At 45.0% G+C, this 19,474-nt stretch overlaps 1 protein-coding gene across 1 annotated transcript in view; it reads left to right on the forward strand.

Moving 5' to 3' along the window:
* The window catches only part of St8sia1 (ST8 alpha-N-acetyl-neuraminide alpha-2,8-sialyltransferase 1), a 161,007-nt gene that overhangs the window by 61,285 nt on the left and 80,248 nt on the right, over nt 1-19,474 (forward strand). Inside the window, exon 2 of the mRNA XM_004664420.2 lies at nt 6,620-6,764. Within this exon, the coding sequence (XP_004664477.1) occupies nt 6,620-6,764 (145 nt within the window). The remainder of the gene's footprint in view (nt 1-6,619; nt 6,765-19,474) is intronic.

Consider the following 19,474-nt stretch of genomic DNA (forward strand, 5'->3'; position numbering starts at 1 on the left):
CGTTTTCTCTCTCAGCCCGTAAGCCACCTTTTCATTTTGTGATTGTTTCCTTTGCCGTACAGAGCTTTTAAGCTTGATGGAGTCCCATTAACTTAGTTTTGCTCTTACAGCCTGAACTTGGCGGACCTGTTTTTATGTTTTCTGACTTTGATATGTTTATTGACTTTTATGTCTCAAGGACCTAGTGCCCTGTTACCTAAGAATTGGAAACAACTCATTCCTCCTCTGTGGACACTCACCACTCTTGTGGCTGATACTGCTTTAATGCAACTCGAGCTGGCCTTAAAGTCGTGATTCTCCTGCCTCAGCCACTCGAGAGCTGCCACTGTGGCCCCTTGGCGTCCACCCTCTGTAGCTGTGCCTGACAGAAGGACGATAGGAAGGTCCCTGGGGATAGAGAAAATGTTTGTGCGTTTCTGGTAGAAAGCTGCTGACGTGAAACACATGGCTATCTCCTCAAAGAGGGTAAGAGACAGTTTATTTTGCAGTCAAATATAAACGACCATGCCGCAGGAACACCAATTCAGGTTACCCCCATGTTACAATGGATTAACAGTTTCATGAAGGTTTTTTTTTAGTTACAGAACAAAAGGATTATAACCAAAGCAGTTTTTTATTTGTTTATTGATTGATTGATAATGTCCATGACTGTAAACAATATCCCATGGTAACTCCCTCCCCCCCCACTTTCCCCTTAGAAACTCCACTCTCCATCATACCGCCCCTCCCCCACTCAATCAATCTCTCTTTTATTTTGATGTCATGATCTTTTCTTCCTGTTATGATGGTCTTGTGTAGACAGTGTCAGGCACTGTGAAGTCATGGATATCCAGGCCAGTTTGTGTCTGGAGGAGCACGCTGTGAGGAGTCCTACCCTTCCTTTGGCTCTCATATTCTTTCCACCGCCTCTTCCTCAGTGGGTCCTGAGCCTCGGAAGGTTCCAAAGCAGTTTTCAAATGCACTGGTGGGAACATCAGGTAGGCAGGTTACCGCCAAGCAGGGAGAGCTCTGCTCTAGACTGCCGAGGCGATCAGCTGATAGGCTTCGCTTTTGGGTTGGTGGCAGTGGGTGGCCTATGAGCTCACTCCAAAAGGGCTTCACCTGGTCACCTGATAGTCACAGGATGTTGCGTCAGGCTCAGAGGTGGGAAATCAATGCCTACTGAGGGGCTGCAGGTGACTTGGCTCTGGTCCTACAACAGCCCATCTCCGTGATCCTAGCAGCTCTATTAGCCCATCTAGCCTTGTTTGAAGTGAGTGTAGCACTTTTCAGGAACTTTGCTTCACAAACCCTGCATTGCACATACGCAGCAAGATGGTCATTACAGATTTACTGCACTCTAGAACTTCTTTTTCTTTTTTAAACATTTTACTTTCACTTATTTATTTGACAGCAAAAGAGGAAGGGGGGGAGAGAGACAGACAGAGAGAGAGAGAGAATGAGTGTGCCAGGGCCTCCAGCCACTGCAAACAAACTCCAGACACATGAGCCCCTATGTGCATTTGGCTAACGTGGGTCCTGAGGAATCGAACCTGGGTCCTTTGGCTTTGCAGGCAAAGGCCTTAACCGCTAAGCTAGCCCTCCAGCCCCACTCTAGAACTTCTGAAAATACCTGTTCCCAGGAAGGTTGCTATGTTGTGTCTGTACTGGCTTGTCACCCAGTAAAGGAAGGGTTGCCCTGAGCATGTGCTGGCGGAGGAGGAGGCAGGAATATGATTACCTATCCTCACACAGTACCTGAGAACATTCATTAACTTAAAAAAAAAGACCAAGTTTCTTGGCCGAAGCATAGGTTTCTGTTGTTGCCTTCATGTTTCTGGACAAAACGCCTGACCAAAAGCATCTGAAGGGAGGTGGGATTGATTTAGGCATGATGGCTGGGAAAGTGTGGCATGAGCAGAGGCTGGACGTCACTTCTTGCCACAGCAGCTGGCAGCAAGGAAGTGAGCTACGAATAATGTCCTGAAGCTTTCCCCCAACAACATATCTCCTTCCAGCCAGGGCCCACCTCCTGAATTGCCACCAGCTGGGCACCAAGCATTCAGAACACATGATTCTGATTCCAGCCACCACAGTTTCATTGTCTATGGATTCAGAATAATGTGACTGGCTACATCTTTAGTGTTGTTTTTGTTTTGCTGTCGGGATTCAGAAAGGAAATAACTACAGAAATGATTTGTAAGCTGTCAGGCACCAGGCAAGAGGAGCTTTTGTTATTAGGTGACTATGACAAGTTTCCTCTGTGCGTCTCCTCGTGCTTTGCAATGAATGGTGCCTTAGTGGGGGTCGACAGGGCAGAGCTTCCATCTGGGTGAAGTACATACCTGAGCTGAAAACAAGTCTGGGGGGTGGAGCCCCACCCCACCGCGTTACTGGCTATGTGGCCTGAGATGGATTGCTAATAAATGAATCTCCTTTTAAGTTTACACAGGTATGTGTGTGGTGTGCGTGTATATATGTTTGCATATTTGTGTGGTGTGCATACACGTGTGTCTGTGTGCATACGTGAGGGCTTACACCTGTGTATGTGTGCATGTATGTGGAAGCCGAAGGACATCAGGTGTACACTCAGGTGCGCTGTCCAACTTTTTTTGAGCCAAGCCCTCTCCCAGGCCTGGAGCTCACTAATCTGGCTAAACTGGCCGGACAGCAAGATCCAGGGGTTCTCCTGTGTTTGTCTCTGCAACGCTGCGTTTACAAACACGCACCACCACGCCTGGCGTAGGGCTGAGCACTGAACTCAAGTCCTTAGACTTGTGATGCAGGCACCTGCCCATCCCCTGAAAAGAAGAACCCTAAATATGTCTGGGTCTGTGGGGCTATGGGAATTGAGGCACCTGGTGGATGGCAGGCATCGGACCAGACGTCGCGGAACATTCCCTCTGGGTGGAGGAAGGCCGTGGCGGACCAGCGTGGCTCTGAGCAGGCTGCACGCAGTGAGGAGGACACAGCACACACCTGAGTCCATAGGGCCTGGCTGTGCAGTTTGACTGCGGGGCCTGCGTAAGTCCTGAAATCGTAATGTGGCCTGTCTGCTTAGGTGTAAGTTGAGAGTAACAGTAATAATAAGAATCACTCCCCTCCTAATTTCCTAGGACTGTGATAAGGATTCAAGAAAAATACCACCAGGCCTGCTAGCAGGGAGCCCAAACTTTTAGCATGTTCTCTTGAAAATGTATAGTTCCTGATAAAAACACTACCATGTTATACCATGTTACCCATGCTACCTTAGGAGGAATACCTAAAAGAATTAACCGGTGAGCTAGGAGTGGAGGGCACGTCTGTGTCCCAAGCGCTCAGGCGAGCTAAACTGAATTAATGACGGTAATAATAGTAATGAAGGTGGAGGAGAAAAGAAACAGAGGAGCCATGGATGAGAAAAGGAAGGGCGATACAGGATCAAGATGTGACGCTAACTATCGCACCTGTGATACAACGACTGTTTCACCCCGAGCCCCTCCCGGGTCCTGCTTCCCACTGAAACCTGTGAAGGGGGAGTTGGCCAAGGTCTCAGGCTGTGAAATGAAGCCCAGTATGGTGGGAAGCACTCTGCAGCTGAGGGGCTGAATGAGTCTGCCAGACTTTCCAGCCTGCCTGACCATGTGCATCATGTCAACAGTGTAATGATAACGGCAGTGCCTCATTTCTTAGCCCATCTTCTGCTATGAAAGCAGAACACACACACACACACACACACACACAAACACACACACACAAATGGACCTAATCAAATGAACAGAGAGAGAGAGAGAGAGAGAGAGAGAGAGAGAGAGACTAGGGAATTGATAAAGAATTTCTGGTGAAAAAAGAAATTTTGGTCCAGTGAGCTTGGAATCCACTATCAGGGGGTCACATCTGCTTAGTGTCTTCCTAGTAGATCAAAGGAGGGATATATAATGGAGGGATTGTGTCTTTTCTTTTTAAAAAAAATCTTTATTTTTATTTTATTTATTTTGAGAGAGAGAGAGAGAGAGAGTGGCAGAGAGAAGGAGAGAGAATGGATGTGCCAGGGCATCCAGCCCCTGTAAACAAACTTCAGACACATGCGTCCCCTTGAGCATCTGACTTACGTGGGTCCTGAAGAGTCAAACCCGGGTCTTTTGGCTTTTCAGGCAAATGCCTTCATCGTTAATCCATTTCTCCAGCCCCCTTTCTTATTTTTTTTTTACATGATTTATTTTTATTTATTTGTTAGAGACAGAGAGAGAATGGGTACACCAGGGCTTCTGGCCACTACAAACGAGCTCCAGACTCATGCACCACCCTGTGAATCTGGCTTACATGGGACCAGGAGAATTGAACCTGTGTCCTTATGGTTCGCAGACAAGTGCGTTAACCTCTAAGCTATCTCTCCAGCCCTCTTTTCTTATTTTGACTCAGCTCTGCTTACCAGTATTATTACACTGGCAGTTGAATTGCGACAGAGACTTTGGAGACGACATTCAAATGTGTTCAAATTTCACTATGTGCTTTAATCTGAAAATTCTCAGTGAATTCTGTGAAATGGTATCTAAGGTTGGCTCTAAAGTCTCTAATAGCTTGATGCAGTGCTGGGGTTACTTAAGTGGGCAAGCCAGGAACTGATGCCAAGCTGTAGCTCTTTTTCTCATGATGGTGTCAAAATGTCTAACAGGAGCAACTTGAGGGAGGCAAGGCTTGTTTGGCTCATGGCTGGTGTGTGGGCCTGGTGATTACTTTGTGGCCTCGTCTCTACCCCCCCCCCCCACAGTACAGAAACCTGGAGCTGAATGGAGAGGGAACAGTGACCACTCTGTGACCGTTAGTCTTCAGGGGTCATGTGAATGGATTTAGACTCAGACTCACTTGTGGACAAGTCTGTAAGAATGTTTCAGAGAGGTTTAACTGTCTAAATGTGCAGATACCACCCAGAGGTGGCATGTAGTAGACTTTCTGTCACTATGACCAGCACCTGGGAGAAATGAGAGGAAGTAGGAGGGACTGTCTTTGGCCCCCAGTTTCTGAAGTTTTTGACCATCCTAGTGGGGAGGCCCTTGTGGGACAGAGCAGCTTACTTCCTGCAGCCAGAAAGCCACCAGAGAGGCAGCCCAGGCGCACAGAGTCCTCACTGTCTCGAAATTTCCTCCAGATCCCTAGCCAGGGCATGAGTCTGACCACATCCAGGGAGGGTCTTTTTCCATCGTTGATCCTCTCTGGAAACCCAGGGTCAGAGATAGAGAAGTCTTCTCCTAGGAGCATCTCCACCTAATCAAATGGACAAGCGAAATGAGGCGTCACGTGACACATGACACGCGTAGGTCAACAGTCACTTTTCTCTTTGGAGACAGAGAAGTGGAGTCAAGGAAGTCATCTTGCTCCCACGAGGCCTCGGCGTGGGGGCAAAGTGGCTTGGTTAGGTTGTCCCTTGAAGCAGTGACGAGGCCTATGCTTGAGGCAAACGAGGGACTGCAAGGCAGCGCGGTGTGTTGGGTGGAGGTGACCGTGGAGAGGCCAGTTTTCAACCCTAAGGGAGTGAGGTGAGACTGTCACAAATGTCCTCACGCTCAGCTGTGGTCACTGTGGAGAAGCTAGGGGGAAGGAGCCCAGCAGAGAGAACGCGGTTGTTTGGCTGCTGTCCTCCACCTCAGCCCCCATCTCGTTCTGTTTCTCTTCAGAGGGACATCAGGGTCACTGTTTGATGATCTCGGCCCAAGTGTGGGTGGATGTACCCTCTAAGGCTCGATACACTCATGGAGAGTCCTTCCACGCCGAGCTTAATCACCTGAGCATTAAAACCAGACTAGTGACATGTTTCCACGGCATCATTCTTTTTTAATATGTTTTTATGTTTTATTTATTTATTTGAAAGAGAGAGAGAGAAAGAGGGAGGGAGAGAATGGGTGCTCCAGGGCCTCCAGCCACTGCTTAAGAACTCCAGATGCATACACCCCCTTGTGCATCTGGCTTATGTGGGTCCTGGAGAATTGAACTGGGATCCTTTGGCTTTGTAGGCAAATGCCTTAACAGCTAAGCCATCTCTCCAGCCCTGCATCAATCTTGTGTTTTAAATACATTTTTTAATTTCTTAAAAATTTTATTTATTTATTTGAGAGAGAGAACGGTTGCGCCAGGGCCTCTAGCCACTGCAAACTCCAGATGTGTGTGGTGTGTGCCCCCTTGTGCATCTGGCTTATGTGGGTCCTGGAGAATTGAATCGGTAGCCTTTGGCTTTGCAGGCAAATGCCTTTAACTGTTAAGCCATCTCTCCAGCCCCTGTATCATTCTTTAGTTAGCTCCTTGAGTCTTTTTCTGGGTCCAGATGGGTGAACCAATCAATAAACTTGCAGCTACCATGTTTGCTTTTGTCTCTTGATTTATTTTAGCAGCACCTGAGGGGTGGTGTGTTTTTCTTAAACCATATATGTGTACATATACACACACACACACACACACACACACACACATATAATGAAATATTCTAGTCATGCGGGTTTTTTGTTTTTTTTACTGCTGGAAGTGTGAGTTAATCAAAGTGTCATCAGCATGGAGACCCCCAAGGAGTGAGTTAGCACTGAGGTAGGACCACACACCTCTGTGGAAATGATGAGAAAATGAGTCGGCTGCTCACTTCACCTGCTGCTCTTTCCTCTCACTCTCCTAGGAAGCAGATGGAAGACTGCTGTGACCCTGCCCATCTCTTCGCTATGACTAAGATGAATTCCCCCATGGGAAAGAGCCTGTGGTATGACGGGGAGATTTTATATTCGTTCACCATTGACAATGCCACATATTCCCTCTTCCCGCAGGTGAGTAGTGTTTGGTTCGTTCAATGTATGTTTCTTACATGCCCTCATGTCATAGGAGAGGGTCACATGAGTTTGCTGACCCCTTGTACCACCCCTTTCCATCTTCTTTCTTTGCATTTTAATTTTAAATTCTTTTTTCTTATACCTGTCCCTTTGTTGTTGTTGTGATAGACCTCATAATGTTTTGATGCAAGGACGGAAGATGTTGAAAAGAAATAACACACTAAGATGTTATAGTTTCCCTTGCCCTTTTAGATTTTAATCACATGAAACCAAAGGAAGTAAGCAGAGACTGGGTCAGGGGATTGTGGAATTCCAGTGCGTTGAGGTCAGCTGTGGAATGATGGTGAGGGTTTGTGATACTGGAATGTTCTCTTAGGACTGATGCTGCCCCCAGAGAGTGGGGAACATATGGCTTCTCAGAACTCAGAGCCCTGTGGCTGGATTCTTGCTATGCAGTGGAGGAGTGGTAGATATGGGGAGAAAGAATTCCGTTTGACCACTTTTGAAGTGGTTCAAGTCAAACTTTGCCTGCTTAGTGTTTTTCTCTTGGTTTCCTGAACATAGCAACAAAATAGTTTTTGCTACACTATATCTAGGCAGCAAGTTTAATTTTTTTTTAACTTTATTTCAGTAAATTTAGGAGGAAGGAGGAGGGGTGTTATGAGAAATCACCTTCGGAGAGAAATTGAGAAATGAATCTTTGGCCTTTCCAAATCCGCTAGCCACCCTTACTTTGACCCTTACTAGACAAGTATTCATAAGAATACATGGCCAGAGTTGGAAAGTGTGAGTAACTATTTAAGCATCTCTATTGATACATAGCTGACAAATGTCCGAAGGGCAGGCCCTATGAGTTGAAGTCTCTACCTGAAGTGGAGTCACAGCCTTTGTGAAATAGTTCTTCCAGTCCTCAGCACACGACCGAAGGGCTCAAGATAATTGCACATCCATGTTCACTGCTGAATTTATTCGCAGCAGCTAAGAAAGGGAACCAGTGTAGAGTTCCGTCAAAGATGAAAGGATGAAGAAAATGTGGTCCGGGGCTGGAGAGATGGCTTAGTGGTTAAGCACTTGCCTGTGAAGCCCAAGGACCCTGATTCAAGGCTCAATTCCCTGGGACCCATGTTAGCCAGATGCACAAGGGGGTGCACACGTCTGGAGTTTGTCTGCAGTGGCTGGAGGCCCTGGCACACCCATTCTCTCTCTATCTGCCGCTCTCTCTGTCTGTTGCTCTCAAATAAATAAATTAAAAATAAACAAAAAAATAAAAATAAATAAAAAGAAAATGTGGTCCATATGTGCAATGGATTTTATGTAGCCACAAAGAAACATGGAAAAATTAGATTCTCAGGAAAATGGATGGAACTGGAGAGTATCACTTTAAGTGAGATAAGCCAGACTCAAAAAGACCAGTGTCACATGTTTTCTCTCATATGTACAATCAAGAACTTGTGTCTATGTGCACATGCGTGTGTGCATGTGTGTGTGTGTGTGTGTGTGTGTGTGTGTGTGTGTGTAGGATATAAAAATAGAAGGGGGACCATGAAAGGATAGTAAGGAATCTGAAGGGAGGGGCGAGGGGAAGAAAAGAGAGTCATGGAATATAAGAAGGGACTACTTGGAAGGAGGAAGGGTTCCACCAAAAGGGGGAGGGGAGGTGGGCAGGGCAGTGGAGTTAAATCAGAACAATATAGAACGATATGTATGTATGGAGGTGTTGGAATGAAGCCCATTTTTTTGTATGCTCAGCAACAGTTAATTTTAACAAGCAACTGCACACAGAAAGGACAAAACAGCCTATACTTACTTGTTTATCCTTAGTGGCTTTAGTCTAATTGAATGGTTTTAGAACATAGTGAACATTCAATTAAAAAGGTAGGAAATATGGATTCAATTCATCACTGATATTCACGTTTTCTCTCTTTCTCAATTTTTTTTAATTTATTTATTTGAGAGTGACAGACACAGAGAGAAAGACAGATAGAGGGAGAGAGAGAGAGAATGGGCGCGTCAGGGCTTCCAGCCTCTGCAGATGAACTCCAGATTTATGCGCCCCCTTGTGCATCTGGCTAATGTGGGACCTGGAGAACCGAGCCTGGAACCGGGGTCCTTAGGCTTCACAGGCAAGCACTTAACTGCTAAGCCATCTCTCCAGCCCTCTTTCTCAATTTTTAATTTTCCCTTGAGAGGCTTTTGGAGTCAAGGACTAAGAGTCATAAAATGTAGAACTGAAGTTTGGCCCTATCCCTCAATTACTGAAATGCCTTGGATATCTCACCCACCTCTTCTGACCTCTTGCGCTTGCATGCTTGAAAGAGCAGCAAATGTCCTGGCTATTCAGAGTGGTGGCAAAGAAAGATTGAGACAGACATTGCTTGTTTGTCACCTACAAGGCATCGTATGAATGTCGGTGCTGATGCTATGTTGGTTGCTGTGTTTGTTTATTTTTATTTATTTACTTATTTTATTTATTATTTTATTTATTTATTTTAGAGAAGGTAAGGGAGACAGAGAGAGGGAATGGACATGCCAAGGCTTCCAGCCGCTGCAAACAAACTCCAGATACATGTGGCCCCTTGTGCATCTGGCTTACATGGGTCCTGGGGAATAGAACCAAGGTCCTTTGGCTTTGCAGGCAAGTGCCTTAACCACTAAGCAATCCCTCCATCCTGGTTGCTGTGATTTGAATGCAAGGTGCCTCCATGGAATGATGTGTTTAGAACTTAACCCTCAGTTTGTGGCACTGTTCTGGAAGACTATGGAACCTTTTAGGAGGTAGGAGCCTTGCCAGAGGAAGTGAATTACTGGAGGTGGGCTTTGAGGCATTGCAGCCCAGCCTCACTTGATCTTAATACTTCTTCCATTGTGACATCAGGTATCCTGGCCCCTCCAGGTCTTCCCTGCTATGTTAGACTCTACTCTCTGGACCTATGAACCAAAATAAACTATCCTTCCCTAAACTGCCTGGTTGCGCATTTTGTTCCAGCAATACAAAGGTAACTGATACAGAAAATTGGTACTGAAAGTGGGGTCATTAATGTGATAACCTGGCTCCATTTAGTCTATCGATTTGAAAGAGGAATGTGGAAGGATTTGAAACTTTGAACTATAAAGGCCTTGCCATGGCATTAATAGGCCATTCTAGTGGGCATTTGAAGAGCACAAGGCTGAGAGAAGTGTGGACTTTGGAGGATTGGAGGGGACTCTAATAGGAACTGGGCTAAAGTGAGCTCATGTGTACACTGGCAGAGAAAATGACTGTATTCTACCTATGTCCTGAGAACTTGAGCAAGGTTCAATAGAAAAGTAATAGAGTGAAAAATGTGTTTGCAGGAGCAAATTTTTGCAGGAAATTTAAAGACAGAAAAGCTGTAAGTCTTTTGTTTGACCTCTCTTCACTGCTTTGATTCAGATCTACAACAAAAGAACAAAACATAGAACAGAAAGATGCAAAAAATAAAAATTATGGCACAGAAGGAAGTGTAAAGAAAATTAAATCCACAGGATCTGAAACTACAGTTTCTTTGTAAAGAAGATGACCAATGCTGAACAGAAATGTACTGCTCTGGGCTGGAGAGATGGCTTAGCGGTTAAGTGCTTGCCTATGAAGCCTAAGGACCCCGGTTCAAGGCTCGATTCCTCAGGACCCACGTTAGCCAGATGCATAAGGGGGCGCATGTGTCTGGAGTTCATTAGCAGTGGCTGGAAGCTCTGGCGTGCCCATTCTCTCCCTCCCTCTCTCTCTCTCTCTCTCTCTCTCTCTTTCTCTCTCTCTCTCTCTCTCTGCCTCTTTCTCTCTGTCACCCTCAAATGAATAATAAAAAAATGCTTTTTTAAAAAAGAAATGTACTGCTCTGTCCTGGGGTAATAGGGAAGATACCTAGAGGACAACACCCAAGTCACTGAAGGTTTAAGCTAGTAGCTAGTAAGAATGTGAGTTCTTTCTGGAAACAAAAGGTCTGAGGAGGGACACTAAAGGAAGGCTGTGCTTCCTAAGGTCAGCATACATATGCTACTGCAGCTGTGGTCCAAGGCCAGCCTTCATCTTGACCTGGTAATGGTCTTTCCAGTGTCTTCCATGTGGTCTTGGAAGAATGAAAGATACAAGGTGGGAGGTAATGGTTCCAGAGAGCTACTGAAGCTGAGCAATGTGAGGCAGGGCCCAGGTCCCGTGAGGCTGCCACGGGGCTGTGCAGGTGACCACAGGTGCAGTGGAAATCTTGTGATAATGGAGATTCCACAGTGTTGGAGATACTGAAGCCGTAGGCCGTCCCCCAAGGAAAGCTGTGGGCAGGGAAGATCTGGTCCGAGAGACTCCAGGCACCATAGCTGGAGGGGTAGAGCTACCCAAGCCTTCTGGAGTCCTGCGGATTTCATCACGAGTTCCAGACACCCAACATGGAGTGGCAGAATTCGATGTTTGCCTCGCTGGTGTTTGCTTTCGTCCAGTCGGTCCTTGCTGCGTCCCGTCCTTCTCCCTTGGAATGGGAACGTTTACTCCGCACCTTTCTATGTTGGAATGCGGTGGCTTGACTCAGGTGTCCCCCGTAAACTTAGCGGTTCTGAATGCTAGGTTCCCAGCTGAATGGAGATTTGGGAATTGACGCCTTCTGGAGGCAGAAATAAATGAAGACTATGACCCCATCTTTCCAAGGTGTTTTTGGCAGGATGATCTCTCTCGTATAGGAAGTTTGGTACTTTCAACCTCTGTAGAAAAATGGATAAGTGGGAGTTAAGAGATGGCTCCTAGAGTTATTGAGTTAGGGAACTTGCTTCTGTAACTGGCATAGCAGTAGGATCGTCCAGGAACCACGTCCATTGGCATGACCCCAGTTGCCTCCAAGAGAAACAGAGACCAGAAGGTTATTTCTACCCTTTGCTTTCATCAAGTCTCCTTCAAGTACATTGAATGTGAAAGTTAACCTTCCTTCAAAACATTAGGTGCCCAAAAGAAGGTGAATCAGCTTTTAACCATAAAGCTTCAGCAGGAAAATGAAAAAAGGATATCCAGTCTGAGAAAACCAATGTATAATATCCCATGTGCACAAAAAATTTGATACTAGCCAGGCATGGTAGTATACTCCTGTAATCCTAACATAGTGGAGGCTCAGGCAGGAGGATCACAAATTAAGTCAGTCTGAGATATGCAGAGAGTTCAAGGCCAACCTGATCTACATAGTATGAACTTGTCTCAAAACACAACAAAACCCCAGAAAAACAGATAACAACTAGGTACGAAATGAAGAAGAGAAAAAGGGAAAAGAAAATCTTTTAAGAGCAAGAAAATGTTAAAAAAAAAATAAATTCAAAAGAAATTTTGTAGATAAGAGCTTTCAGTCATACCCATGACTTTCAGCTGTGCGGTAGAAAATAGATTTGAGAGCAGAGCTGATGAGAGTAATGTAAACAGGCCTGCCGCCAGCCTTATCTGTCAGCGGCAGAACTAGGATGGTAGGATGCACTTCCTCTATAACGTGTGCCTGCTGCAAGACCGGGAAACCATTCTAGAATAATAAAGAAGTATGTTGCAAACCCTCAGGAACTGGAAGTCATTACGTCATTCTTTGTGTGTATAGTTACTAGAAAAAAAAAAAACCCTCAACAATTCAATGAATAGACTTATTTTTTAAAGGTACATATGTATATTCCTCTGTGATTATAAGGTGACTAATTTGCAAAAATCCTGGAAAAGCAGGAACGTTCCAGGGAGCAACATATATGTACCCTTTTCCTGTCCCCGTTAGTTTGTCAGCTCATACATGTGCTTCCTTCCTGTTGCCTGGGGGTAAGAATAGCAACGTGGATTCACAGTAGAACCAGGAGGGTGGGCCAGGCGCTGGGCCCATAGTGTGGGCAAAGTATCTTTTCCCCTGAGCCCAAGCATCAGTTACTTCTCCTCCTGGTGTGGTCACAATACCTAAGAGAGTGACATAAATATAAAACAGAAGAAAGAGTTTTGTTTTGCAGGTTTATTTCATCACGGCAGGCAGAGGATGGCAGAGCAACCCACGTTACGCCTGGAAGGGTGCAGAGTGGAGCCACAAGAGGAAGGGCCAGGGCAAGGTGCAACCGTGACGGATTAGCCCCTAGTGACTATCTTTCCTGTTGCACCAGCTCTCGATAATCTATTCATATCTTTATTTGTTTATTTTTATTTATTCTTTTGAAAGCAACAGAGAGAGAGAGAATGGGCACACCAGGGCCTCTAGCTACTTCAAACAAACTCCAGATGCATGCACCCCCTTGTGCATCTGCCTTACTGGGGTGATGGGGAATCGAACCTTGAACTGGGGTCCTTAGCCATCAGAGGCAAGGGATTAATCACTAGGCAGTCTCTCCAGCTCCTATTCAAATCTTGAATCCATCAGTGGAGTAAACTCTGCACTAGGTTAAAGCTCTTATGATCTCCATCCTCTGACAAGCCTCATAGACACGCACAGAGGTGGGTTTTGCTAACCTCCTCCACGCGCCTCAGTCCGATCATTGAGAGTCAAGATTAGTCACCACATTGCCTTCCAGTAAAATGATGCCTCTGCCGTGTGACACTTCCCCGAATACTCCGCGTGTTAGCTTGCATTTCGTGATGCTACACTCCCTGAAAATGCTCATCGTGTCAGCCGTCATTCCTACTTCTGTTGTTACACTGTCATGTGACATTGTCATTATTACACTGAAAGGCTACACTCCCTCCTAATGTTCATCGTGTCAGCGTCATTCTTACTGCTGTTATTACACTGTCATGTGACATTGTTATTATTACACTGAGATGCTACACTCCCTCCTAATGCTCATCGTGTCAGCGTCATTCCTACTGCTGTTGTTACACTGTCATGTTACATTGTCATTATTACACTGAGATGCTACACTCCCTCCTAATGCTCATCGTGTCAGCGTCATTCCTACTGCTGTATTACACTGTCATGTGACATTGTTATTATTACACTGAGATGCTACACTCCCTCCTAATGCTCATAGTGTCAGCCGTCATTCCTACTGCTGTTGTTACACTGTCATGTGACCTTGTCATTATTACACTGAGATGCTACACTCCCTCCTAATGCTCATCGTGTCAGCCGTCATTCCTACTGCTGTTGTTACACTGTCATGTGACATTGTCATTATTACACTGAGATGCTACACTCCCTCCTAATGCTCATCGTGTCAGCCGTCATTCCTACTGCTGTTGTTACATTGTCATGTTACATTGTCATTATTACACTGAGATGCTACACTCCCTCCTAATGCTCATTGTGTCAGCGTCATTCTTACTGCTGTTGTTACACTGTCATGTGACATTGTCATTATTACACTGAGATGCTACACTCCCTCCTAATGCTCATCGTGTCAGCCGTCATTCCTACTGCTGTTGTTACACTGTCATGTGACATTGTCATTATTACACTGAGATGCTACACTCCCTCTTAATGCTCATCGTGTCAGCCGTCATTCCTACTTCTGTTGTTACACTGTCATGTGACATTGTCATTATTACACTGAGATGCTACACTCCCTCCTAATGCTCATCGTGTCAGCGTCATTCCTACTGCTGTTGTTACACTGTCATGTGACATTGTCATTATTACACTGAGATGCTACACTCCCTCCTAATGCTCATCGTGTCAGCCGTCATTCCTACTGCTGTTGTTACACTGTCATGTGACATTGTCGTTATTACACTGAGATGCTACACTCCCTCCTAATGCTCATCGTGTCAGCCGTCATTCCTACTGCTGTTGTTACACTGTCATGTGACATTGTCGTTATTACACTGAGATGCTACACTCCCTCCTAATGCTCATCGTGTCAGCGTCATTCCTACTGCTGTTGTTACACTGTCATGTTACATTGTTGTTATTACACTGAGATGCTACACTCCCTCCTAATGCTCATCGTGTCAGCCGTCATTCCTACTGCTGTTGTTACACTGTCATGTGACATTGTCGTTATTACACTGAGATGCTACACTCCCTCCTAATGCTCATCGTGTCAGCGTCATTCCTACTGCTGTTGTTACACTGTCATGTTACATTGTTGTTATTACACTGAGATGCTACACTCCCTCCTAATGCTCATCGTGTCAGCGTCATTCCTACTGCTGTTGTTACACTGTCATGTGACATTGTCATTATTACACTGAGATGCTACACTCCCTCCTAATGCTCATCGTGTCAGCGTCATTCCTACTGCTGTTGTTACACTGTCATGTGACATTGTCATTATTACACTGAGATGCTACACTCCCTCCTAATGCTCATCGTGTCAGCCGTCATTCCTACTGCTGTTGTTACACTGTCATGTGACATTGTCATTATTACACTGAGATGCTACACTCCCTCCTAATGCTCATCGTGTCAGCGTCATTCCTACTGCTGTTGTTACACTGTCATGTTACATTGTTATTATTACACTGAGATGCTACACTCCCTCCTAATGCTCATAGTGTCAGCCGTCATTCCTACTGCTGTTGTTACACTGTCATGTGACATTGTCATTATTACACTGAGATGCTACACTCCCTCCTAATGCTCATCGTGTCAGCCGTCATTCCTACTGCTGTTGTTACATTGTCATGTTACATTGTCATTATTACACTGAGATGCTACACTCCCTCCTAATGCTCATTGTGTCAGCGTCATTCTTACTGCTGTTGTTACACTGTCATGTGACATTGTCATTATTACACTGAGATGCTACACTCCCTCCTAATGCTCATCGTGTCAGCCGTCATTCCTACTGCTGTTGTTACACTGTCATGTGACATTGTCATTATTACACTGAGATGCTACACTCCCTCTTAATGCTCATCGTGTCAGCCGTCATTCCTACTTCTGTTGTTACACTGTCATGTGACATTGTCATTATTACACTGAGATGCTACACTCCCTCCTAATGCTCATCGTGTCAGCGTCATTCCTACTGCTGTTGTTACACTGTCATGTGACATTGTCATTATTACACTGAGATGCTACACTCCCTCCTAATGCTCATCGTGTCAGCCGTCATTCCTACTGCTGTTGTTACATTGTCATGTTACATTGTCATTATTACACTGAGATGCTACACTCCCTCCTAATGCTCATCGTGTCAGCCGTCATTCCTACTGCTGTTGTTACACTGTCATGTGACATTGTCGTTATTACACTGAGATGCTACACTCCCTCCTAATGCTCATCGTGTCAGCGTCATTCCTACTGCTGTTGTTACACTGTCATGTTACATTGTTGTTATTACACTGAGATGCTACACTCCCTCCTAATGCTCATCGTGTCAGCCGTCATTCCTACTGCTGTTGTTACACTGTCATGTGACATTGTCGTTATTACACTGAGATGCTACACTCCCTCCTAATGCTCATCGTGTCAGCGTCATTCCTACTGCTGTTGTTACACTGTCATGTTACATTGTTGTTATTACACTGAGATGCTACACTCCCTCCTAATGCTCATCGTGTCAGCGTCATTCCTACTGCTGTTGTTACACTGTCATGTGACATTGTCATTATTACACTGAGATGCTACACTCCCTCCTAATGCTCATCGTGTCAGCGTCATTCCTACTGCTGTTGTTACACTGTCATGTGACATTGTCATTATTACACTGAGATGCTACACTCCCTCCTAATGCTCATCGTGTCAGCCGTCATTCCTACTGCTGTTGTTACACTGTCATGTGACATTGTCATTATTACACTGAGATGCTACACTCCCTCCTAATGCTCATCGTGTCAGCGTCATTCCTACTGCTGTTGTTACACTGTCATGTTACATTGTTATTATTACACTGAGATGCTACACTCCCTCCTAATGCTCATCGTGTCAGCGTCATTCCTACTGCTGTTGTTACACTGTCATGTTACATTGTTATTATTACACTGCGATTCTACACTCCCTCCTAATGCTCATCGTGTCAGCGTCATTCCTACTGCTGTTGTTACACTGTCATGTGACATTGTCGTTATTACACTGAGATGCTACACTCCCTCCTAATGCTCATCGTGTCAGCCGTCATTCCTACTGCTGTTGTTACACTGTCATGTTACATTGTTATTATTACACTGAGATGCTACACTCCCTCCTAATGCTCATCGTGTCAGCGTCATTCCTACTGCTGTTGTTACACTGTCATGTGACATTGTTATTATTACACTGAGATGCTACACTCCCTCCTAATGCTCATCGTGTCAGCGTCATTCCTACTGCTGTTGTTACACTGTCATGTTACATTGTTATTATTACACTGAGATTCTACACTCCCTCCTAATGCTCATCGTGTCAGCGTCATTCCTACTGCTGTTGTTACACTGTCATGTGACATTGTTGTTATTACACTGAGATGCTGCACTCCCTCCTAATGCTCATCGTGTCAGCCGTCATTCCTACTGCTGTTGTTACACTGTCATGTGACATTGTCATTATTACACTGAGAGGCTACACTCCCTCCTAATGCTCATCGTGTCAGCCGTCATTCCTACTGCTGTTGTTACACTGTCATGTGACATTGTCATTATTACACTGAGAGGCTACACTCCCTCCTAATGCTCATCGTGTCAGCTGTCATTCCTACTGCTGTTGTTACACTGTCATGTTACATTGTTATTATTACACTGAGATGCTACACTCCCTCCTAATGCTCATCGTGTCAGCGTCATTCCTACTGCTGTTGTTACACTGTCATGTGACATTGTTATTATTACACTGAGATGCTACACTCCCTCCTAATGCTCATCGTGTCAGCGTCATTCCTACTGCTGTTGTTACACTGTCATGTTACATTGTTATTATTACACTGAGATTCTATACTCCCTCCTAATGCTCATCATGTCAGCGTCATTCCTACTGCTGTTGTTACACTGTCATGTGACATTGTTGTTATTACACTGAGATGCTGCACTCCCTCCTAATGCTCATCGTGTCAGCCGTCATTCCTACTGCTGTTGTTACACTGTCATGTGACATTGTCATTATTACACTGAGAGGCTACACTCCCTCCTAATGCTCATCGTGTCAGCCGTCATTCCTACTGCTGTTGTTACACTGTCATGTTACATTGTTGTTATTACACTGAGATGCTACACTCCCTCCTAATGCTCATCGTGTCAGCGTCATTTCTACTGCTGTTGTTACACTGTCATGTGACATTGTCATTATTACACTGAGATGCTACACTCCCTCCTAATGCTCATCGTTTCAGCCGTCATTCCTACTGCTGTTGTTACACTGTCATGTGACATTGTTATTATTACACTGAGATGCTACACTCCCTCCTAATGCTCATCGTGTCAGCGTCATTCCTACTGCTGTTGTTACACTGTCATGTGACATTGTCATTATTACACTGAGATGCTACACTCCCTCCTAATGCTCATCATGTCAGCGTCATTCTTACTGCTGTTGTTACACTGTCATGTAACATTGTTATTATTACACTGAGATGCTACACTCCCTCCTAATGCTCATCGTGTCAGCGTCATTCCTACTGCTGTTGTTACACTGTCATGTGACATTGTCATTATTACACTGAGATGCTACACTCCCTCCTAATGCTCATCGTGTCAGCGTCATTCCTACTGCTGTTGTTACACTGTCATGTGACATTGTCATTATTACACTGAGATGCTACACTCCCTCCTAATGCTCATCGTGTCAGCGTCATTCCTACTCTGTTGTTACACTGTCATGTGACATTGTTGTTATTACACTGAGATGCTACACTCCCTCCTAATGCTCATCGTGTCAGCGTCATTCTTACTGCTGTTGTTACACTGTCATGTGACATTGTCATTATTACACTGAGAGGCTACACTCCCTCCTAATGCTCATCGTGTCAGCCGTCATTCCTACTTCTGTTGTTACACTGTCATGTGACATTGTCATTATTACACTGAGAGGCTACACTCCCTCCTAATGCTCATCGTGTCAGCGTCATTCCTACTGCTGTATTACACTGTCATGTGACATTGTTATTATTACACTGAGATGCTACACTCCCTCCTAATGCTCATCGTGTCAGCGTCATTCCTACTGCTGTTGTTACACTGTCATGTGACATTGTCATTATTACACTGAGATGCTACACTCCCTCCTAATGCTCATCGTGTCAGCCGTCATTCCTACTGCTGTTGTTACACTGTCATGTGACATTGTTGTTATTACACTGAGATGCTACACTCCCTCCTAATGCTCATTGTGTCAGCGTCATTCCTACTGCTGTTGTTACACTGTCATGTTACATTGTTATTATTACACTGAGATACTACACTCCCTCCTAATGCTCATCGTGTCAGCCGTCATTCCTACTGCTGTTGTTACACTGTCATGTGACATTGTCATTATTACACTGAGATGCTACACTCCCTCCTAATGCTCATCGTGTCAGCCGTCATTCCTACTGCTGTTGTTACACTGTCATGTGACATTGTTGTTATTACACTGAGATGCTACACTCCCTCCTAATGCTCATTGTGTCAGCGTCATTCCTACTGCTGTTGTTACACTGTCATGTGACATTGTCGTTATTACACTGAGATGCTACACTCCCTCCTAATGCTCATCGTGTCAGCGTCATTCCTACTGCTGTTGTTACACTGTCATGTGACATTGTCGTTATTACACTGAGATGCTACACTCCCTCCTAATGCTCATCGTGTCAGCGTCATTCTTACTGCTGTTGTTACACTGTCATGTTACATTGTTATTATTACACTGAGA

This window comes from Jaculus jaculus, chromosome 22, assembly GCF_020740685.1.
Source record: "Jaculus jaculus isolate mJacJac1 chromosome 22, mJacJac1.mat.Y.cur, whole genome shotgun sequence".
Lineage (NCBI taxonomy): Eukaryota > Metazoa > Chordata > Mammalia > Rodentia > Dipodidae > Jaculus > Jaculus jaculus.